At 32.6% G+C, this 24,853-nt stretch overlaps 1 protein-coding gene across 1 annotated transcript; it reads right to left on the bottom strand.

Moving 5' to 3' along the window:
* Window positions 1-16,495: 16,495 nt before the first annotated feature.
* LOC120268987 (methylthioribose kinase 1-like) lies at window positions 16,496-22,136 on the bottom strand. Its single transcript, XM_039276266.1, has 6 exons — window positions 21,863-22,136; window positions 20,996-21,305; window positions 20,220-20,394; window positions 19,904-20,105; window positions 18,444-18,658; window positions 16,496-16,780 (listed from the first exon to the last, which is right to left on the bottom strand). The coding sequence occupies exons 1-6, from the start codon at window positions 22,055-22,057 to the stop codon at window positions 16,609-16,611; spliced, it is 1,269 nt and encodes a 422-aa protein (XP_039132200.1). The 5' UTR covers window positions 22,058-22,136; the 3' UTR covers window positions 16,496-16,608.
* Window positions 22,137-24,853: the final 2,717 nt, after the last annotated feature.

Below are 24,853 nucleotides of genomic sequence, written 5' to 3'. Positions count from 1 at the left end.
AAAAATCCGGAATGAGCATGTTATTGATTGGAGTGATTGAAGACTTTGAAGATGAAGCTGCTAAAGATCTCAGTTAAACTCTCAGCCGAAGAAGTTTGAAATTTAGGTTAATTTATTCATTTAATTTTTGGAGGGAACAATGGATTTAATTTGAAGGGTCAGGATTTGATTATTAGACTTCAGTGTGTAAGTTCGAGGCAATGATGGGATGTGTTTTGAGCTAGTTAGGTTGAGTCATTTTGTTTAGTTATAAGTCAAGGGTCAAAGTTGTGGTTTTGTTCTCATGTCTGATATGACTAAAAAGAGACAATGTATGGCTGTGAGTTAAAGTAGTTGAATCATTGATTCTCTGAACTTTGAATTACTGTTCATCTTCTTCTTGAGTTTGTTTGTTTTTTTCAGTTTTTTTAGGTTCTCTTAGCCATAAAGTAGTATCAGAGCTGGTAGAAGAAGTCCTCAAAGAAGGGTGAAACTTTGCTCTAGTTTAAGATGGCTTCAGGCAGTGGCTCTTCAAGCTTCTCTCAACTATTAGTACCCCAGTTTAATGGAGAAGACTATGATCATTGGAACATCATGATGAAGACCTTATTCAAGTTCAATGGATTGTGGGATGTTGTAGAAAAGGGTTTATTTGAAGAAGAAGACAAGATTGAGGAAAACAAACAAAAGGATGTCCATGCCTTGTTTCTTATACAACAGGCAGTTCACTGTCCCTTGTTCTCTAGAATTGTTGTTGCTAACACAGCCAAGGAAGCATGAGACACTCTTAAAACTCAGTTTCAAGGAAGTCCCAAGATCAAGGCTTTAAGAATTCAGGCTTCGAGGCAATCCTTTGAAAATCTACATAGAAAGGAAAATGAAACTATTCAAGCTTATATTGCAAGGGTGAATGATCTGGTCAATCAATTTCAAAGTTTAGGAGACAAATTATCCTGAACCACTTGCTATGGGGAAGATTCTAAGAAGCTTAGGACCAAAATACAATTTTGTTGTTGCAGCAATTGGTGAAGCCAAAGATCTCATAACACTCACTGTGGATGAACTAGCAGGATCCCTTCAAGCTCATGAAGCTTTATTGCTAAGTCAAGATGGCACACTCTCTGACAAGGCATTTGTGATTAATTTAGAAGAGAAAGCTCTTATCACAAAAAGAGAGACAACTAGCAATCAAAATTGGCATCTCAGTCATGGCAGAGGTAGGAACTTCTTCAGAGGGTGAGGGAGAGACTATAGTAGAGGCAGAGGCAGACATATTGGTGACACAACTAATGAAGGAAAACAAAATAGTGACTATAAAAACCAAACAAGTCAAGCATCCTATCAGAGAAATACGAGATGGAACTTAAGAAATGTTCAATGTTATCACTGCAAAAAATTTGGATATATACAGTCTAATTGTTGGTATAAAGACTGGAATATGGGAGAAAGCTCAAGTTCTAATGATGATAAAAATGTGAGTGAAAAATTTTGGAGTCTGTTTATGGTACACACTGAAACTGAGTCACCAGAACCTTCAATTTGGCTACTTGACAGTGGGTGTTTTGGCTATATGACTGGAAGAAAAGAATTGTTTTATCAGTTTGAAACATATAGGCAAACTGGGTGACAGCAAGGAGATACAGGTGGCAGGAAGAGGATTTGTAAGTGTGACCATTAAGACTGGTGAAACAAGGATGATTCACAATGTTCAATTTGTGCCCAATTTGGCTCACAATTTAGGCCAATTAGTCAGCAATGGATATCAGTTAATGTTTGAAAATGAAATGTGCAGAATATTTGATAACCAAGCTGGAGTTCAATTAATGACTGAAGCATAACAAGAATAATTTATTCCCAGTTGAATTTTCACAAACTGGATAGTTAAATGTAGTTATATCATGTGAAGAAGACTCTCTACTGTGGCATGACAGGTATGGTCATTTGAACTTTCAAAGTCTTCAAGTGTTAAATTAAAGAAGTATGGCCACTGGTCTGCCTAAATTGAAACAATTCAAAAATTGTGAATGTTGCATATATGGTAAACTATCCAGGCAATCATTCATCTCTGAAAATTCTTGGAGAGCTAAAGAAAAGTTACAACTTGTGCATTCCAATTTGTGTGGGCCTATGCAAGTGGACTCACTTGAGGAACCAAGTATTTTCTGTTATTCATTGATGATTTCAGCAGAATGTGCTGGGTCTATTTTGTTAAAAATAAGTATGAGGTTCTTACTTGCTTCCAGAAATTCTTGGCTATAGTTGAGAGATAGTATAGTTACAAATTAAAAACTTTGAGAACAGACAGAGGGGGTAAATACATGTCTAGTGAATTTAGAAATTTCTATGATAATCATGGTATCAAGTATGAATTCACTGCACCCTATTCCCCTCAGCAAAATGGTGTTGCTGAGAGGAAAAATAGGACATTAGTCGAAAGGGCCAAAAGCATGCTAAATGGTAAGTATTTGCCAATTAAATTCTGGGCCGATGCCATATCTACTACTATTTATGTATCCAATTTATCTCCAACTATGGCAGTTATGAATAGAACTCCTTATGAAGCATGGTTTAGGAATAAACCTAATGTATCACATCTAAAAAATCTTTGGATGTATTGGCTACACAAAAATTCCAGCTCAGAATTTACAAAAGTTCGATAATAGAGCTAAAAAATGCATCTTTGTTGGATACTGTGTTGATTCTAAGGCTTATAGCTTATTTGATCCTTTTACTGGCAAAATTGTCATTAGCAAGGATGTCAGCTTCGATGAACAAAAAGGTTGGGAATGGAATACAGACAGTGTAGACACTCACAAAATTATTTCACCAAGCATTCCTTTTACTAATGGGAGTTCTGGCAGAAATTTAGCTAGTGATACTGAAAGTTATGATATAGAAAGAGTGACAAATTCAAATGACAACAGAAATGTTGAAGCTCAGGATTCTCCAAATAACAGTCAAGGTGAAGAAACTCCTCCTGGAAAAGTCAAATTGCTTAGAGAAATTTATGAAAACTGCTCCTTTGCATTAACAGTATCTGATCCAATGACATTTGAAGAAGCAGAAAAAAATCCCAGAATGGAGAAATGTTATGCAAAGTGAACAGTCTGCAATTGAAAAGAACAAAACTTGGGAATTAACTACTTTACCACCTGGAAAGAAAAAAATTGGAGTGAAATGGATTTTTAAAAGAAAGTACAAGCCCAATGGTGAAGTTGATAAACTCAAAGCCAGACTAGTGGCTAAAGGTTACAATCAAGAATATGGTGTGGATTATGAAGAAATATTTGCTCCTGTGGCAAGGATGGACACTATTAGAATTTTGATTGCTTTGGCAGCTCATAAAAATTGGCCAATCTACCAACTGGATATAAAATATGCTTTCTTAAATGGAGAAATAGAGAAGAATTCTATGTTGAGCAACCCAAGGGATTTTAAGTCCAAGGAAAGGAGCAGATGGTTTATAAGTTACATTAAGCTCTTTATGGATTAAAACAAGACCTAAGGACTTAGTATGGAAAATTTGATTCTCACTTGCAAGAACATGGGTTCAAAAGAAGCTTGATAGAACACACATTATATACAAAAATTGGAGATTATAATGAAATTCTTATAGTCTGCCTTTATGTGGATGATGTAATTTATCTGAGTCCATCTTTAGAGATGATGAACAAATTCAGAGAAGATATGCAGAAGACATTTGAAATGAGTGATCTAGGGTCAATGTCCTATTTCTTTGGATTGGAAATTAAACAAGATCTGTCAAGAATTCACATCTCTCAGAGAAAATATGTGGAGAACTTATTAAAGAGCTACAACATGATCAGTTGCAAGCCTTCTATAACTCCTATGAATCCAAGTCTGAAAATGAGCCTATTTGAAGAAGGTGAGTCTGCAGACATAACTATTTACCGGAAACTGATTGGAAAATTAATATATGTAACACAGTCCAAACCTCATATTTCCTTCCCAGTTAATTTATTATCTAGATTCATGCATCAACCTACAAAGAGTCAATTTGGTGCTACAAAATAGATTCTTAGATATTTTGCTGGCTCAATAGACTATGGAATTCACTATGAAAGAGGGAAGAACTGTCAATTAACATGCTACTCAGACAATGATTGGGGAGGGAGTTTAGTGGACAAAAAAAGCACTACAGGTGCTACATTCTCAATTGGTTCAGGGATTGTGTCCTGGATATCAAAAAAAAGCAAGATATAGTCACTCTTTCATCAACTGAGGCAGAGTATGTGGCCTTATGTGGAACATGCTGTCATAGCTTATGGATTAAAAGAATTCTGTTAGAGTGTGGAGTAAATTTTGATGAACCCATTGCAGTGGGGTGTGGCAATAGATCCTGTATCGCAATTGCAAAGAATCCTGTACTTCATGGGAGAACAAAACATATCGATGTGAAATTTTATTTTATTCGAGAACTTATGTCAGACAAGACAATTAAATTGATGTTTTGCAACACTAAAGAACAATTAGGAGACATATTTACAAAGTGCTTGGACTCTAAGAAATTCTGCAGACTTAGAGATGAATTAGGAATAAGCAGCCTTCAATCAAGAGGGATAATTGATGGAGTGATTGAAGACTTTGAAGATGAAGCTGCTGAAGATCTCAGTTAAACACTCAACTAAAGAAGTTTGAAAGTCATGTTAGTTTATTCATTTAAACTTTGGAAGGAACATTGGATTTAATTTGAAGGGCCAGGATTTGATCATCAGGCTTCAGTGTGTAAGTTCGAGGCAGTGATGGGCTATGTTTTGAGCTGGTTAGGTTGAGTCATTTTGTTTATTTATAAGTCAAAGGTCAAGTTGTGGTTCTGTTCTCATGTGGTATATTGTAATGTCTGATATGACTTAAAAGAGACAATGTACGGATGTGAGATAGAGTAGTTGAATCACTGATTCTCTGAACTTTAAATTACTGTCCATCTTTTTCTTGAGTTTGTTTGCTTTTCTTCAAATTTTCAGGGTCTCTTAGCCATCAGTTATGGGCATGGTTGTCAAAACCGGACCGGCCCGGCAGGTTCGACCTGAAAAACTGGGAGCCAACCATGAGGCCGGTCCAGTTACATCCTTTGACTCGGTCTTATAATAACCCTGCCAGATCAGATGGGTTCAAAAAATTAAATGAGGGAGTCGGAAGAGTCGACGAGAGGGAAAAAAAGGAAAGAATGCCGGTGGTGCGAAGAAGTTAAGGAGAAGCCACTGACAAGAGGAAGTGAGGGAGCAACGGCATAAGGAAAAAAAAACAAAAGAAAATGACGGTGGTGAGAGGAAATGAGGTGCAGATGGAGAAGGTGAGGGAGAAGCCAGTTAGAGAGTGAGAGAGATAGAGAGAGAAGGGGGAATAGTGGCCACATGATATTTTTATTTATTTCTTTCTTTCTTTTTTGAGTCATGAGAAAGGGTGAGAGTCCCGAGAGAATTATTTGTTGTTTTTAATATTTTATATTTTAAAAAAATTAATAATATTATATTAAATAAAAATTCTAAATGTTAAATCTAATTGTATTTCAGATATTTTAAAAATAAATAAATATATATATATATAATTAAAGTTTTAAATATATTTAATTAATTGTATTTTTAATTATTAAACTATAGGTTATATTATTTTTATCATTATTAATTATTATAATATATTTTTAAATATTATATTATTGAACCCGGTTCGACTCGGCCGGGTCTGACAACCTTGGTTATGGGTTGAACTGCTGAAGAGTTCTCTGTGAAAGATGATGAGAAGTATTCATTTTATAAAAAAAGAATTACAGCAGCTATTCACATGGGGTGAGGGCAGTATAATCATTTATAACAGGCTGTGCGGCGGGTTTGGAGAACATGGGTGTTTGTTTGACTGGATTTGAAAGCCAAAGGATTTGAAACTCCTTTGATTTGAGAAATCCTTTATATGTTTCAAGATATTTGCATTTTTTTTTTTTGTATTTTCAAATCCAGAAGTCATGAGATTATGGAATTCCGCCAAAATAACCGAATTTCAAAATCCCATCAACTGAATCTCTCACATGACTTGCACATAAGGGATTCACGTGCAAATATATATTAATTATATCAATTACTTATAATATTTAAAATTTGAATTCATATTAATTATATTAATTATATTAAATAAAATATAATTATAGTGTAATTAATATTAGTAATGTAATATAATTGATATATTACATTATATTAATTATTTTAATAAATTATTAATATATTATATTTTATTATAATATATTAAATATTACACTATAATTATATTTTATAAAATATTAAATAAAATATAATTATAATGTAATTACTATTAGTAATATAGTATATAATTGATATATTATATTATATTAAATATTTTAATAAATAATTAATATATTTTATTATAATAAATTAAGTATATATTAATTATATTTTATAAATATAATTAATAGTGTAATTAATATTAGTAATATAATATATTATTCGTATATTATATTATTATTTTAATAAATAATCAATATATTATAATTTATTATAATAAATTAAGTATATATTAATTATGTTAATTACTCATAATACTTAAAATTTGAATTCATATTTACATAAAATAAAATGTATATTTTATAATATATAATATTAGGGTGGGGTAACCTCATCATAGGTGACCATAACATGTAATCCAAGCAAAAATACATCAAACCAAACACATATTTTTCAAATCTAGATTTACAAATTCCTCCAACCAAACACAAAATTTTGTAACCCAGCATTATAAATACATCCAACCAAACACTGGATTTGACTTTCCTGAATTTTCAAATACAAGAATTTGAAAATACAAATCCACTGCATTTACAACTACATCCAACCAAACGGCCCTACATGAGTTACCACTGTTCATTGGTGGTTGTTATGACGGGCCACAAAGGGTAGAAAGGGAATTGTTGCAGATTGGGCATGGAGCCGAGTTGGTGGATGAATATAAAAGCATCTTCTTCCAGTGGAGTTATCTTGGAAGCTTAGTTCATTCTTTTTTTTTTCTACTCTTTGTTATTTCCTTTCTTCATTGTTAGGGTTTGAAGGGTCTTTAGGTATTTATTACCTCTTATCTCTAATTTGGGTTATAATCTTTAGAGAAATCAATGTAACTCTTGTTCTGTTGTGTTATGCTTTGCGATTGGACTATTTAGTTGTATCAGAGCATGTTTTTCATAAAGCAAAATCATAATAACAAAATCCCATGTGACTGTAGAGACTTACAAACCTTAATTTGCAAAATATGTTAATTAATGTTTTTAAGAACCTTTTTAAAAAATATTTTTTTACATGAAGAAGCTGAGAAGCAAACACTTTCCCCAAATGCAATCGTCAATACAACAAATCCAACTAGTCTGCATTTCTAAATAACAAAAGAAGAAATACGGAAAATATATATATATGTATAAAATTCATCAAGATTTCTAATAAAGCATATGATCAAACATCAAGAAACCTCGCGATAGTTAGGTTATGATGGGCTCATGAGCTTCATCAATAAATACTCCATCAACTCCAAAATCTTCTCACGATCTGCTTCGAAGTGAAGCTCTCACACGAAATTGTGAAAATAATCAAAGATACTCCAAAATTCAATCAAGAACATCAATAAACTCTAACCAAAAAGAGGTATATATATATATATATATATATATATATATATATATATATATATATAGAGAGAGAGAGAGAGAGAGAGAGAGAGATAGGAATATCGTAATAGGCTTTAGCACAAACCTCTATGCTTTCATCTCCAAGGTTCTAGAAGACATCGGAGGAGATGTCGTCCAATTTATTGAGCAGATGTTGGTAGCTCCGAGTCATCATTCCAAACTTTTAGAGTTTCAAGATGAAACAAAGATTCAGAAGAGAGAAAAAAAGGTTTACAAAGTTGTTTTCCGGTTTATTTTCTGTGCTACTTGTAAACACATAACCTAGTTTTTCTTTTCTTTTTTTATAAAGGAGAATTCTAGAAAGGTTTGTGGTGTTGGGTAGAAAATTATTTTGTTAAATAATATCAATAGAGGGTTTTTGCAATTTTGGAGATTTCGAGGTAACTCCTTTTGTATGCAGGGCCAACTTTTATAGAACTTTGCATTTAGAAGGCGTACACAGAATGGAATGGGATGAGAATGGGATTGGTATCGGGAGTGAAAAAAGAGGGATGGAAATGAGAATGAATATTGTGTTTATTTAAAAAAATATTTCATTGGAAATGAAAAAAGTAAGAGAAAGAAATGTGATTAAATTAATTTTATGTGTTTAATACAAATAATTGGTATCGATGTATAAAATATTGAATTATATTTAATAACAAATAATTTTTATTTATAAATATTTTTAATACTATTACTTAAAATAATTATTACAATTAAATATTTAATTTAAAATAATTCATATAATTATTATTCTTATTAATTACTATAATTAAATATTTAAATTAAATAGTTCACTTTAATTATAATTTAGTATTTAAATTAATTAATACATATTACTTATTATTTAATTTAATTATTATTATTAATTATTTAAATTAATAATTTTTATAATTAAAGGGTATATAAGTAATTTATCTTACATTCCCTCCCATTTTCCTCAAAATTGTGGGGCACAAGGATTGTCCCCTCATAATAGAGCATGGACATCCAAAAAAATAAAGGGGTTTTTTTTCCGTTCATATATTATAACAAACTGCAGATATATAGATATAAAAGGTTCATTGTGTTGCGTAGAAAGCTATTAATACTGGGAATAGTTGAAATCTCATAATACAAACATTATATATATAGAATTTTGTTTCGTAGGAGTTTGTTGATGTTTGCAGTCTATTTGTTATTTCAATGATTCTTTAGAAAAATGTTATTTCGGAGCTTCTGTATGGGGTGGAGAACTTAGAGCTTACCGCTAATCATCCTCAAAGTTTGATGCATTTTCATTCGACCCGATATTCTTCTTTAGTCTTTAGAGGTAGCAACTTCCTCAATGAACAAATTGGCATTTGTTATTTAAGTTGCCTCTTTTATTGGAATAGGGAATTTTGCTTTTCTTTTGCTTATTTCAGTATCAAATATTTTGTACAGTTTTAACCCCTGAGTAACTATTCTATATGTCAATCCTATAGTAAAGTACAACTCTTTTCCTTTCACTCAAAGGATTGATGAAGAGGTTCGACTTGGTTGATATCTTTAATTGTTGGCATCATTGGTTTGAATTTCTTTGTCTATTTTTTTGCTTGTTTATAAAAAATGACCAAGTTCATTCCATCAGTTTCATATTCCATCATTAGATTTAGCCTCATAATGAAATTAAATAAACATTCAAAGGTCTTGTTAGTGGATATTTTTTGGGTGAAATCGATATGAAGTAAAATCAAAGTCCTCATGAGATATAAGTTCATATGTGATTAATGGAGTTTTAATTCCATTCTAATCACACCAAAGTTAGTCTCCCTAGTTATCCAAGCTCGCATAGCATACATTGTAGGCATTGTAGTACCATCCAAATACTTTGTTTATGCCTAGGATAGTAGCTTGAACCTTGAACTTATTGCACTAGGAAATAAAATGCAGGGTAAGTTATTTGGAATATGGTTCTGATGGTTTTTATGCTAAGGTTTTATACACAATAAAAAATAAATATGTAATTTATTCTATATTATGATCATTGTTGGGTTAAAGTTAAGAAATTTTGGTATAGTTGCTCCACATTTGGACAAATTTGAAGTTGTTGCTACTCTTGTGGAAGGAGTTATATATGTTCATTTTTAACTTGATATTTGTATCATTAAAAATAAGAAATGGTTAATGTTAGTTGTATGTTGTTACTAGTGTCTTCATTGAATACTTCATTATTTGTTGTACCTTAGTTTGAACTCCTACTTTGCTAGAATGTCAAATTTGACATAAATTTTTATTATAGTAGATGTGTTCTGATATGTGTGTCTTGTTGAGAATAATTTAATAAATTTATTTTCTAAATAAGAAAAAGTTTTATTGTCAAAAAAATAAGATATAGATTTATAGTCATAGCATTGGAATTTCATAGTGTACCTTTGAAAGTTTTGGCAACCAAAACAATAAAGACATTGATTGATATTGGTTGCATTGCATCTATTAGAAGCTCAGGTACATTAAGTAATGAAAAACAATATTCCCAGATAGTGACCTTGACTATGTGTCCATTATAAACATGTAGCTATAATTTTGTAGAATTAAGTTTGACTACATTGTTGTATGATTAAAAAATAGATACTTTGAGGTGAAGGAGAGCTTTTGTAATTTTGGAATCATAACTATCTCTTTTGTCTACAATCTTATCATATTTTGGTACATAAATACGTATCATAGGGCTGATTAATTAAAATGAGTATTCCAATAGCATTTGAAAATAAAAAATCATAATATTTAGTTAGTAGAGTTTAATTCTCTAAATCAAATTATGTAACCAATAATGAATAGATTTTCAAGTTTGAATGAATGATCTGTCCAAGTACTTGTATGAATTAACTAGTGATTCAATTCTTTGATCATATATAAAATTGAAGAAGTGACATGAAATAACCGACGGATCATTTTTGCTAGGATCACCTTATTGAATCAGTTTCAAGAAAATAGCTAATCCTTAGTTAATAGTGAGATGCCTAATTTTTGATTTAGCAACTTGGATCTTTGTAAAGATGTAAATTCCTTTTTCTATGAGTTTTTGAGGAAAACATGGAGCATCTATTTCTTGCATATGCATGTGAATTATTGCACCCTATTAAATGAAATAAGAAAATTAGAAGCAATGGAATTGTTAATTCTGATAACATGGATTGGCATTATATGACAAGCCGAGTAATGACATGACAAGAGGAAGGTGACATGGCTATGATGACTCAGCTAGGGAAGTAGTGACTAAGAAGATGACATGGCAATGATGACTTGGCACAAAGGATGAGTGACTAGGATAATGATGTGGATGAAGTTAGGTGTCATGACATGTGAAGCTACAAAGGTTAGTAGATCAAGATGAAGATTATGTTTAGAAGATATTCCTCTCAATGGAGTCATGTGATGATCAACTATTTTTGGAAAGTGCATCAAGTCTAAAGGATCTCTTCAAGAAGGGTGAGTTTTATTTAAAGTATGTTTATCTATCCTTGGTAAGATCCGGGATGATAAATCATATTTTTGATAAAACTCCTTTTTAAAAATATCTATTTTAAAGAGGGAGAGGAATATTCTATCTTTGGCAAGAATTCAAGATTATAAAGAATGTATAAAGCTTAGTTTGGTGTGAAGCTATTTGAAGACACAAACTAAGATAGGCAATGACAAACCTAGTTTGGTGTGAAGCTATTTGGAGACACAAACTAAGTTAGGCAAGGACAAGCCAAGGAGATTATCAAGACCATATTTAGCAAAACAATTTGAAGGAAGATCCAAGAGCTATCTATGAGCGGAGCTATTCAAGGAGATTGATTGAAGATTGCAAGAGATATGATTAGAGATTTGAAGATTCAAGCATGGATGATTGAAGATCATGCTTGAAGATACTGAATACTAAACTTGGATGAAGATGAGATCAAGTTTAGTAACAATATTTCCATGAGTCAAACGAAGATCATTTGGGAAGACCAAACTTGGGCAAAGTTTGGAAAGAAGATCGGGAGATCTTCGGTGACCATCTTTGGTGAGATGATTGCGTGTGCCTTGGTAGGCACGTTCCTCGGGAGAGGGAGACCTACTGAAGTGACGTGAGGAAGGAAGCAGCTACAAGCAGGAGGAGCTCGGGTCGAGTCAACTGCTACGAGGCGGACTAAAAGAACCGGGAGGTTAAAGGTCACAGATTCGGGTGCATCTGGCTAGAACTCAGTCATGTTCAATAAGGTGGGCCATGTTACAACTGGGTGTTGCAATATCTAACTTTGGAAGATGTCCGAGTTAGAAAGCCATGGACAATTCTAAAAGAGATAACTTTATTAGACGTCGGTGCATCTATATAAGAGATCCTGTTTGAAGATTTAGGATGAGCCAACAAGTGAGAGACTCTTCGGTGAGAGTTGAGTGTGTGGCCATCGGGCAATTTAGAGAGAATATTCTTTGTGTTGAGAGAGTGTTGTACTCCTTGTTTTTAAATCTCTTTTAGTGGATTGTTTCTCCGGGCCTGGCCCCCCCAGATGTAAGCAAGGTTGTGCCGAACTGGGTTACCAATTTGCTGGTCTCCTTTATCTTGTTTTGATTGTGTGTGTATGTTTATTTCTTGAGTGAGTTTTTGAGTTACTTAGCACATCACACTATCCACCGGAACCATCAGGAATGACCATGGAATTTCAATTGAGTATAAACTAAGTGATTATAAATATTTTTTTTTATTCATTGATAATCGCTTACATACAAATCTATTGTAACAAAAAGCCAATGTGATAATTTGTCCAAAATATAGAATCACACAATCCCAGAGTTTTATAATTTTCAGTTTCACTGCTTAATTTAGCATTCCTTCAACCAACTCAAAGATTTTCTTTGCGGACATTCTTGATCGGAATGTAAATCAGTACAAAACTCAATTAATATTCTTTTAAGTTGCTTTCTAAACAAATTCAAAAACAAATTGTTTCTAAAACAACATTTTAGCAGAACACTTTGTTTTTCCTTTGTCTCTGGCTTTATCTAAATGATAAGAACATATTAAAGGATTTTAATATTCACAATAATTTATCAGTTATGGAACAAAAGTTCAATCATTACTCTAAGTTTTAAACAATAGCCAAATAAAAAAAAAAGATAAATACTGTATATAGCAAATAAAAAAACAAAGTATAAAATTATATATAATTACACCATCTAGGGATGGCAACGGGTTGGGTCGGATACAGGTTTTGCCATACTTATACCCGCGCTCGCTACCCCGCTCCCATACCCGAACCACACCCGCACCTAACTGGTAATCAGGTACCCGTGGGGATACCCGCCCCGCCATGACCATATTTAAAAATATTTAAAATAAAATTAAAATTAAAGATAAAAATTAAAAATATCAATATAAAATCATAGTTGTTTTGTTTGAATGAACACCATAGAGTAAGAAATGAAAATAAACATTCAAAGTAACACAAAATAGACACAACTTCAACACCATAAAGTGGAAATTTAAAAAACCATAACAAAAAAATTGAATATATATAATTGGGTATATTTGTTAATTGAATTTCGGGTCGGGCTTGGGTTTGGGTTCGGGTCGGGTATCAAGATTCCCTTACTCGTACCCGTTTCCGCTTTATATTAGTTGGGTTTTACCTGAACCTGACCCGAAACCTGGTCAAACCGGGTTTTACATGTCAAACTTGGGTCGGATCGGGTTTGGAGATTATTGCCATCCCTAACACCATCTACAATTCCTATGTAAATTTCTGAAAAACTTCTTTCTAAACTACATTCATTGTCTCATCAGTTAAACATCCTTGGTTATTCTCAATCAAAATTTTAAACACATCCCTTTATGTGACTTGTGACAAGGCAACATATAATTGCCCATGTGTGAACACTAGTCTTCGCAAGTAAAAGCCCACTATATTAAGAGTTTGCCTTGATTTTTGTTTATCATCATTGCATAAGAAAATTTCACTGAAAATTATTTTCTATTCATAACATAAAGGAAAAATTAAACTTTAAAGGTTCATTATTATTCTTGGAATGAATTAGTTTCAACCTATGTTAGTATCTAAAATTATCCTTGCCTCAGCCCTCAATAACATAAAAGGAAAATTGTGTTACTTTAAGTCTAGTCCTATTACAAAGTCCATTTCACATGAGCATAATAGCATAACCTATTTTTAATCTGGGTTCATGATTGAGAACTTTAATTAAGTAAAATAGTTAATTATCATGATTTAATTTAGATTCCATAGTAAGATTATCCAAATAGTAAGATTTTTATAAACTAGTAAGCTAGGAATGTAACTAAGGAAAAATTCATCCAGCTCATGGATTAGTTTCCATTCTTGATCTAGAAGTCTCACCTAAATGAGCATGTTAAAGGTGTATATTAATAGATAAAGTAAAAATTGGCCATTTTTTCCCCAAAAGATTAAGTTGTAAATTGTTGCATTGAGAATACCACTTTTGAAATCAATGAAATTAATGAAATTAAAGCTCAAAAGGATCAAAAGAAAGCTATAATCTACCTGTGTATGTTGATTACAACAATGAAAACAATTAGAAATGCATCCACCAATTCCACTCTTTGGAATTATTATATAAAAAAACAATTTAAAAAAAAACACAATGGTCCACATCCATTGCCAATTGAAAATCATATAGTAACGCAAGAGTTTAATTCCAATCTAGTGTTATTTTAATTTTTAATGTTATTAATACATAACAAAACACTGAAAATGAATATATATATATGTGTGTGTGTGTGTGTGTGTGTGTGATTGACAAACTAAAATACCAGTATAGAAAAAAAAATAAAGGAACTATTTTAGTGATTAATTTATTATTATTTTTAATTATTTAATAATATGTTAACACAAAATATGCCACATCAGCCACTAAAATACCAGTAAAGAGTGGGGAAAAAAGTGAGAAAAATAGAAAAAATATTTTGGTGATTAAACCATTTAACAACTATTTCAGAGTATTTGTGCCAAAGCTGTTACTTTTCTAAACGAAAAAGAATAACTTTCTCAAACTAATATTTAACTATGTTTTTTTTAAGATAACTTTCTCAAATAAGATAAATACAGCAATCAAACACCCTTTTACTAAATTAGAAAATAGTACAAAAATAACATCTAGATAAATACAACGATCATGATATCATTTTTGCTCAGATGCTTAGTTGAGCAAGCAAACCTTGGCCTTAAAACTGACAAAGGTTTCAAGAGTATTGCTATCAATGTAGTTGCGAGGGCTGTTAGTACGAGGTTTAACATGGCTGTGAGTGATACACATGTTATCAATCATCTCCGACATGTAAAAAAAATATGGGTAATAATAAAAAAGCTTTAGAGTTTAAGTGGGGTTTCTTGGGATGATTCATAGAAGAAAATCATTATGGGCATTGAAGAATTCCGAACATACATATAGGTAATTTGAAGTTTGTTTTTTATTTTTATAATTGATATTTGTGTGCATTATCTCAATTTACTTGTCCTTGTTTCTTTTCTTTTTTTTTTGTAGTCACATCCTAATGAAGCGGTTTACATCAATAAGCCCATTGAAGATTATGAGGAGATGGCCATTGTTTGTGGGAACGATCAAGCGATGGGGTCATTTGCAAGAACAGGTTCTCAAAGCTTTAGGAGTCTAGGTGTCCGCATGGAAATGCCATCAACACCACCGACATTGGATTCTGATGATCAACCACAAGGGTTAGATGATTGGGATTTCACTAAATCACAACCTCCTCCGGCGAAAACACCAACAACATCCACTTCGAAGGTGAAAGAAGTAAACAAGGGATCAAAGCGTATTAGGCGGGAAGAATTGGAAATCATGCAAAAAATCTCCATTGGATTAGATAGACTTGCAAGTGCCGCGAAGATGGACAAAGGTGTACAGTTGAGTAAGAGATTGTACGATGAGGTCATGACTTTGATTGGCTACTACAATAAGTCTGATCTTGGTTTAGCATATGACCATTTGAATGCCTAAAATAATCTAGCAACTGCTTTTATAAATAAAGATCATGACCTTCGATGCTTTTCGATGGATGGTTTCCTTAGGCAGTTGGGGCATGATGGTGGTGTCTGAGATCGTCTACTCTTATGATTTACTTATGTTGTGTGTTTTTAAGTTTATGGACATTTATTATTTTGCATGTTGTTTTTGTTTGGAGTTGTTGAACTATGTTATGTTTTATGAACATGTTGACAATTTAATGGTGTTGGTTGTTAAATTTAGGTTGTTGAGTCTCAAACTTGTTTGATAAACATGTTGAATTATTGAATATGATTTGTTGACTTTATATCTTGTTTTATGAACATGTTAAATTATTGAATATGATTTGTCTCAAATTTAAGGAATTTTAGATTCAATTTCAAGTGAATATGCTAAAGTGATAAGCACCAATTGATGGTTGTATTAGTAAATTCAATTCAAGTATATTGAATAACTAATTTAAAAAAAATAAATGAAATTTAAATAAATATAATTCGTTAACTTAGATCCATTTAGATAAATAAAATACATTAACTTAAATAAATAAAACATATTTTAAATGAAATATTAAAGAAAATTATAAATTATAAAAATTTTGAAAATAGGGGTAATCTCACTACTTACTTTACATGGTGATTCTAAACCACAACTTACATCAAACCAAACATTTGAAAAGAAAATGCAACATTTTCATTTACAGGCAACCAAACAATCATGATGTAAGTGAAAATACAGTAATTTCAATTACATGTAATTTGACTTACACTGTAATTTGAAATACTGGTAACCAAACAGCCCCTACATCTCACTTGCATCCAGTTCACATGACATACTCAATGCTTTCAAGCAAGGGACACAGACTATAGCTGTCATTGCATGTTATTTATGATTGTTCCACATTATGCAATATATATAGTCATTGAATGGTAAGGGCAAAGGTTACATTTTAAGCATCAAACTGATATCTCCTGAATTACCGAAATAACTTGATCAATAGATTCAAATTGGCATCTCTCCTTCAGAAGCTTCTTCGCGCATTCAAGAGCCCGACGTTCACAATAAGCTCGCTTTTGAGCATCTTGGATCGACTCGAAATCTTCTACGTGGGCAATACCCACAATCCTCCTGCAAAAAGATGCATCAAATGAAGATTGGACACAGAAAAAACATTTCATAAATTTCAGGTGCAGCATGAAATGATCCCAAGTTGAACTTCAATAGAGATTTGTAGGAAATTTAATTGAACTCTAGAAGGTGCATTGAAATTGAGCCCTCTCCAATTCATAACATTTTGTCTTAAAAATTTACAAAAGCACAACACATTGCCATCATATTGGACAAAGTTCATGTCCATCAGTTTATATAATAGTTGTTGGAAATATAGTACCACATCAGTTGTGTAATAGAAATGTAATGAGTTTATATATAGGTATAGAGAGTTGAGCCACTAAGTCTTGAGACTTTTTGGTGTAAGACACCTAAAGCCCCATATAGGCTATATAAGCCCACTAGTACCAAAAATATAAAAATTTAACATGAATCGGAGAAATATAATGGAGCCACCCGATGTGGTATAAAGTTCAAAGTGTGTGACTGACCTTCATGTGTGTAGGACCTCTAAGACACAAGTAGTGTAAAAATCCATGTAAACAGACCTCTGATGTACAGATGCATGCAAAGCTCGAATCGAGTTGAACTTGAGGGAGGAATGTTAAACATAAGTACTCAGCATCGGTTGTGCTGATAGAAGTGTAATGGGTTTATATATAGGTATAGAGGTTAAAGCTACTAAGTCTCGAGACTTTTTGGTAGTAAGACACTAGCCATGTATAGAGCCCATATAGGACCCACTAATACCAAAATATATAATTTAACAATAGTATTTCTTGCAATGGATAAAATATTGTTCCAAATTAAGCAACGGATTGTTACTCAAATAGTTTGTTGCATAAGAAGGTAAATGATGTTGGAACGGAGTCTCGTTTATTCCACTGAAGTTGCCAGATTAGTCCTTTATCAATCCAAATCCCCATCTTTTTCACTAGCATCCAGAATTTTCCATTCCAATCGGAAAAAAGCGAGTTTTAGTCGAACAATTTCTTGGCATCAACCTCCTCAACACTTTCCTTACCAAGTTGTCCTCCAATTCTTTAAAACTGTTAAATAATTCCTCTAAAACATTGGGTGTTGAGCAATCACCTTTCGAGAATGTGCTTGATCAGTGTTGTCAATTAGTCTTCTTTATACATCCAATCAATATGTAGAAATGCTCTAATTTGAGTTTTCTAATCTATCTATTTTAACTCCTAAACCCTGTATCAAAGTTAAGATAAAATAGAAGATAACACAAAGGAATCTGCACTGTCAACTCAACTAATTACATCAACATGCTATATTTAAAATTTTCAACATCATTCAAAAAACACTAAATTAACAACACTAGCAAATGATATATACTCAAGTAACCATTCTTCAGGAAATTTGCGATACGAAATATACTTTGCTCAATAATTACTAGAGATAGTTCCATCATTGTGGGGTAAAACTAACGAAGATATAACCAGGTTATCTAGAATACTTAGAACAACAAATTTGAAATGTTTCATAAAGATATCCTCTTTTAATTTAATGAATCAAAATCAATTTTTTCTTACTCTATAGCAATCAAGATTCAATAATTGTGGACAACCATCCAACAGATGGCAAAAACTGGCAGGACTAAAGCAGTTGCAATTAAACTTCACCAGAAAAATTAGAAAATGGAAAACGAGTTTATTAGTAGGGTTACCTGATCATTTTCGCAGCACCAAAACCAAGAGTATCATGAAACAAGTTGCTCATGTACTTCTTCTGTGCAAGGAGCTGTACCCCTGGTTTATTGTATATATCTGAAGGATATGCCTCACCAGCCCCATCCTTGTGTTCATTCCAAAGGAAAATGAACTTCTGATGGAAAAGGTTCCATGTCTCTTCAATTGTCTTCAAGATCCACTTTTTGTATGGCTACAAGATGACAAGTACTTCAAATACATTACAATACAAATGGTGTGCTGCTACCAAATCAATTATAAGAAATGTTTAATGATAAACTGAGTTTGGTTGCTCAATGGTATTAAGTGACACATAGTTTGCTACTTAATAAGTATCATTTTGAAATAAGAAATAAAAGAAAACCACATAACATCAAAATAGAACTTTCTAGTAGACATCCAAGAAGGTGATGCTTTTATATGGATTCGCAACAAGTGCTCATACAGTAATGTCTCATTGGCAACACTACTTTAAAGAAAGGAAACCTAACAACTGGAATTCCCTGCTACTTTTCTATATTATTGGTTCATTTTTAAATGACTAGCCACAAAAAATTGACACCAGACCATACAGCTTCAGGCTAAAATGAGGCCTGGCAATGGATTTAGAAGGTAGACTGCTTGATATACACCTAATTAGTATGCAAGCGCCAGTTAAGTCAGAATACAAGATGGGCAAATGAAAGCATCTTGTCAGCAAGAAAATACTGTTTGATGGAATTGATAAGGAGTATGATTGAGGCATAGGATTGAAGGTCGACAAACTTATAGAGACAAACAAAGGAGCAGCTTATTTGTCATTATCTTTAAAAGGAGCAGAGAATTTTCTTCTAGAAGCCTTATTTGCTGTGATTATGACTTGCCATATACATAAGGATTACATAGATAAAACAAATGCAGATGCACATAAGTAAAATTAATCAAGTCAACTAAAAAAGGCTGTGGTCATAGTTAACGCACAACAAAGTGCAAGAACCAGTATTTCATCAACTTCATGATCCATGATTTTTTGACAAGCCAGCAATGACATAACAAAATCTTCTAATATGTACATGATGCATAAAGAACATGTTGCCTCATGAGTCAGATCTCATGCATTGGTTTGTCCAAATTGTCACTATAACAAGACTCATAGCTAAAATAAAGTTGCATTATATAGTCACATTATACAATCTTAATGGCATATGACAGGATTATCTGGGAGAACAAATCAGGTAATACTGTTAAAGAAAGAATTTTGCTTCAAAATTAGTTGTTTCATGTAATAAGACATCAGTAAAATAAAGAAAACATGTGTAAGGCAAGAGTTCATAAATATATATTAACAAAGAATCAACGAATCTGCTTTCTTATCGATATAATCAAGGTAACTCCCAGGTGCATACAACAAAATAAATAAAATTAAAAAAAAATCCAAGTGCTTAGGTTAGCAACATACTCCATGGTCATTTCCTTCACCACTATGTCCATCTTGTGCAAAGAAGGCCAAAATCAAATTTCCTAAAAATGCTCCTATGTCATAACCCATAGGTCCGTAAAATGCAAATTCTGGATCTATAACTTGAGTAGAATCACTTGTCACCATTATAGACCCAGTGTGAAGATCTCCATGGATTAGAGCTTGTGCTCTTTCACAGAACCTACAAATAGAGTGGATTTTACATGAAAGATTTTTCATACGCACGAAACGACTAGTTCAACAATTATCAATCAGCTAAAACACCATAAAAGACAATGCAAGTACAAAGCAATACATGGACTTCAACTCAGCCACTTCAACTTTTAGTATATCATCCTCTCGAATTGCTTCAGCATCTTGATCAAGGTATGGAGACGTCCAACGATTATACTTAGCAATTTTATATGGATCTGAGAAGATGACCTGCTCTGTAAGCCTACATAGGTCCACGTTCCCACAATATTCTGCCACTGTATGGTATATAAAACAGAACAGTTCAAAAAAAGGACAATTGCATCCACATCTTGATCCTATTAATTCTTGTATGTGATATTGCTTATCACTAGTTGTTTAAATTTGAACTCAGATTGGACCATTTTTGTTTATATAAACTGGCCATCTTTGCACCATAGGTATCAATCACAATAGTCTAGGTTTTTCCCTTCTTTAAAATAAATAAGTGTTAAAAAAAAAAAAAATAAAAAAGCAATTGGAATTACAGTAAAGTTCTTTAACACAGCTACTAACGCACCAAAAAGAAAGTGGGCTCCATACATAACAATTTTATAGATGGGTTCCGAATGCTAAAGAGCATAAATAGAATCACCACAATGTTAAGTTTGATTTTAGAATTAATGGCACCTTTGAGAATAATTAGTTGATCTAGCTAGCTAGCTAGCTATTAGATATTTAACTAGCCTCTAGAGAGGAACAAGAATTCCAAGATAGCCATGCCTGACTAGACAACAATGGTGCAGGTGATCAAAGCTCGTAACTGACAAAAGCTCCCCCCTTTCAGGAAAACAATATTTAAGACCTATAAAGTCACAAAGCTAAAGAGCAAACACATACCTGCAGCTCTATGATCTAAAGTTGAACAATAAAGAAGAGATGTGAAGTAAAGTGTTTTTGCCATATAATCAGCCATATGTTCTGCAAGTAGTGGATATTCAATTCCAGCAATCAATCCTTTCCGTAGAATAATGTGTGGAGGCTCTATGTACCGCATGCCAATCAATGACATAGGGCGGTCAAAATGATATACTTCTGGGACATGGTCTGGACACAACCGACCATGATCTTTCAAAGCCGATGATTCAAAATATGCTCGCTCCTTCGACAATGGCCATGAGTCCCCAACACAACGAACATACGGCAAAGCCTGGTTTTCCATACAAAAAACATTAAACACAATATTAAATTCTTAATAGAGCATCAGAGTTACAGAGAAAACTGGACAGACAGAAACCATAACTTCTGGATATCCATTTAATTTTATTACAAGGAAGAAGGCAAAATGTTATCAAACCCTTTAGGCTACACAGACAAAGATCAAAATTGAGAATATAGCATAAGTTAATACAATTTGTACCATGGCATCACTATATAGGATAAAAAAAAGTTAAAATCCACTAGATACTTGAAAGCTGTGCATGAAATAATCAGAATTTAAGAAAAGAATACAACTTTACTTTACTTCCATTTTCATGTAGGAAAAAGATTGTGAAAAATTTAACAAACAGCATTACAAAATTAAGAACAGATATCTGATTTTATGCAATCTTTTCCATTCTATTACTGCAAAAGATGAAGAAAAAAATAGTAATTAAACAAATCCCTAGAAACTGCAAAGAAAGCAAACATAGTCCATAAATAGAATCACAAGATTATCCAACAACTCCATCACTTTCGGCAAGCAAGAGGAACAAAGAGGAAGACCTGCTTGATGACAAGGGATCCAGCAGGGCCGATGACGATGTAAACAAAGTTGAGATTGCCATCGCCGACCTCCTTGACGCTGAGGGAATCAAGCTGGTTCCCGAGCCGCGAGGACAGCGCCGGTGTGGCCTTTATATACTCGACCAGGGACTTCTCGTCGAGAGGCCTAAACCCTTCCGGCGCCGGCGCCGCCATCGTCGGAAGATGAAGAGCAAAAGAGTGAGACTAGTTGAATGGGAAAGATGAGAATGCGGTTCGATGAACCTGCCCAAATTTTGTGTTTTCATAGATTTGTTGGATTCTCTTTCAAGACTTGAGTCTTCACGAATCAAAAATAAAAAAATAAAAAAAATTAAAAATATATATATAACTATATATAATAACTAAAACTTTAAAAAATTATTAAAAAATTTTACTTTAGATGTCCACGGTTGTAGCATAAAGATGATCTATCATAGAACCGATATGTGGCTCATCTTTACCCGTTTGATTGATCTCAAATTAACGATTTCTAAAATAAAATATAGCAATATTTTAAAATAATTACTAATATTTTATATAATAAACAAGTATCAAAACTTATGAACCTATGGCTGAAAATAAACCATATTTCAGTTCCATGATAGTTACTACAAAATATAGTTCATTGGATTTTTATTATTGTGTTTTAACATAGTAGATTATTGTCACGCCCCGAACCTGGAGCAATGACAAACGGCCGACACCTGGTCGTGATCAAAGAGGCACCCGGCTCAAAACCCTGCTCTCACACTAGATACAATAACCTCTAACAAAGACTATTAACTTTCAAAAACAACATAGAGGCACACGATGCTCACAATCGATAAAACAAATAACAAGTGTCTCACAAGACATTAAACATAAGACAAAAGTTCTAAGTTCAGCAACAGAAAGTTTTTATTAATTTGAAATATAACTAGCAAATGACTTGCTCACCCGACCCCGCTAAGCCGCTCCACCACCCAACTCTACTCCCGATCTAAAAAGGAGAGAGATAACAACTTAATGAGCTAAGAGCCCGAGAAGCAACCACTAAAAATATCGGGATCATAAAAATGTTCAATAATTTCTAAAAGTATATATAATGTAACAAAGCGGAATAAACAACAAAGTGAAATTCAGGAATCAAAAATAAATCACAACAGATTTCCTTTATCGAAAAACAACAGAGCATATATGTCCCCAACAACTAATGCCAAAACAAAAATATCATAACTTCATTTATTTAAACTCGCGACCCGAGTCGGATTTCGTAACTCATAGGTTTACCCTCGCTGACCGAGCCGTAATATCGAGCCGTTATTCTTCACCGAGCGAACGATGCAAAACTATAGTTTTCTATGTCGAAGTACATGCTCGTACGCTGGGTCGGTGTTTAACCCCGATGTGAGGGTTATTCCGCGATTAATTGGGAACTACGAATTTCTATAACAAAAATATATCGTGTCCAAAATCATTAGTACACACAAAAATACCGTGATCCTGCTTTTTCTTACAAAAATTAAAACCAATTATATCAACAATAACACACTTAACAAAACAATAAATAAATAGCTAAAGTTAATATATATATATACACACACATATATACATACAAATAACTTTGGAATTCAAAAGAAATAACCTCATTTGAAACATAATATATAGAAATTTACCCAATCTTTGAATTATCAAACAATCAGGAATTTTTCATATTTTTAAACAAATTAAAAATAGAATAATACTGCGAATTAAAACAAAAATAAGTGCGAAATCAATGTTCGAGATAATAATTTACTAATAAGATAGCCAAGTAAACCAAATAATGAAGAAATAATTTAACAAAAACAATTTAATAAGTGTCACAAAATACATCATATATTAATATTTATAGGGTGAGCTTACTTACGACGGTCAGCTAACACCAAAACCACAAACACCACGAAATTAGGCTTCCACGAGAACCTTATATTTGAGAGTACATTCCAATGTATTAAAACGCTAAACATGCTACAAATACACGTGAATATACGTGGATCTAATTTCTACACTATCATAATACTTAATACATCTACATTTAACAAATCTAATTTCTATAAACATATCACATCCTTGAAGCAAAACAAAACAATATAATATCAACATATAAAACAACATATCTTTTAACACTGAACACGACATCATAACCCATACACTTCAATATATATATTCATATATTATATAGTGCTAAAATAATGGGACGCCTACAGCCTGCACACTAATTCCCCAAACTAATGACAAACAAAATAAATAAACAAGTAAATATAGATTTGAAAGAATCAAGATATATATATATATATATACTATATATATATATATATATATATATATGAATACATTTTCTAACTCAATGGACGCCACACAATCAGCACATTAATTCAATGAATATATTTTCTAAAATTAATGGACGCCACACACACAACGAGAACATTAATTCAAAAATAATAATAGTAAAAAATAAAAAGTGAAATTCGATAAAACTAAATCTAAAAAGAACATATATATATATATATATATATATATATATATATATATATATATATATATATATATTGATTCTTCCCAAATCAAACTTGCAAATCAGACGTTGATAATTCATTTGTGCAGATGGCTAGCATCAACGTGAGGATAGCCAATCCACTAGGCATAAAAATATAACCCTAATCAGGATCGATAAAGCGATGTCACGACAAGATCTAGAAATAAAAATTCCACCACTTAACCCTGATCTGGGAAGAGAGCGGCCACGCTCACAATGATGATGCATGACCCGCGACGAGAGGCTCGATGTCAAACATCCCTCGCTCACATAGACACACAGCACGCAAACAAAAAGAAGAGGAAAGAGGCAAAATCTCTCCCTCTTTCTTGGTCTAAACAAAAATCTAAATCGGGAGAAACAAGAGGTGGCGGCTAGGGTTTGAAAACCTAATAAAATATAAAGATTAAGAA

The sequence above is a fragment of the Dioscorea cayenensis genome, chromosome 9 (genome assembly GCF_009730915.1).
Source record: "Dioscorea cayenensis subsp. rotundata cultivar TDr96_F1 chromosome 9, TDr96_F1_v2_PseudoChromosome.rev07_lg8_w22 25.fasta, whole genome shotgun sequence".
NCBI lineage: Eukaryota > Viridiplantae > Streptophyta > Magnoliopsida > Dioscoreales > Dioscoreaceae > Dioscorea > Dioscorea cayenensis.
Note: the sequence above shows the minus strand (reverse complement) of the source record. Positions and strands in the feature narration are given on the sequence as shown.

What these genes read in the sequence shown, in the direction of transcription:
- LOC120268987 (XM_039276266.1), bottom strand. Translation starts at nt 22,057, where the DNA reads ATGGCGGCGCCGGCGCCGGAAGGGTTTAGGCCTCTCGACGAGAAGTCC. An exon ending in GATCCCTTGTCATCAAGCAG is followed by an intron (nt 21,306 to 21,862) that starts GTCTTCCTCTTT and finishes ATGGAAAACCAG; the next exon opens with GCTTTGCCGTATGTTCGTTG. An exon ending in TTTAGATCATAGAGCTGCAG is followed by an intron (nt 20,395 to 20,995) that starts GTATGTGTTTGC and finishes TATACCATACAG; the next exon opens with TGGCAGAATATTGTGGGAAC.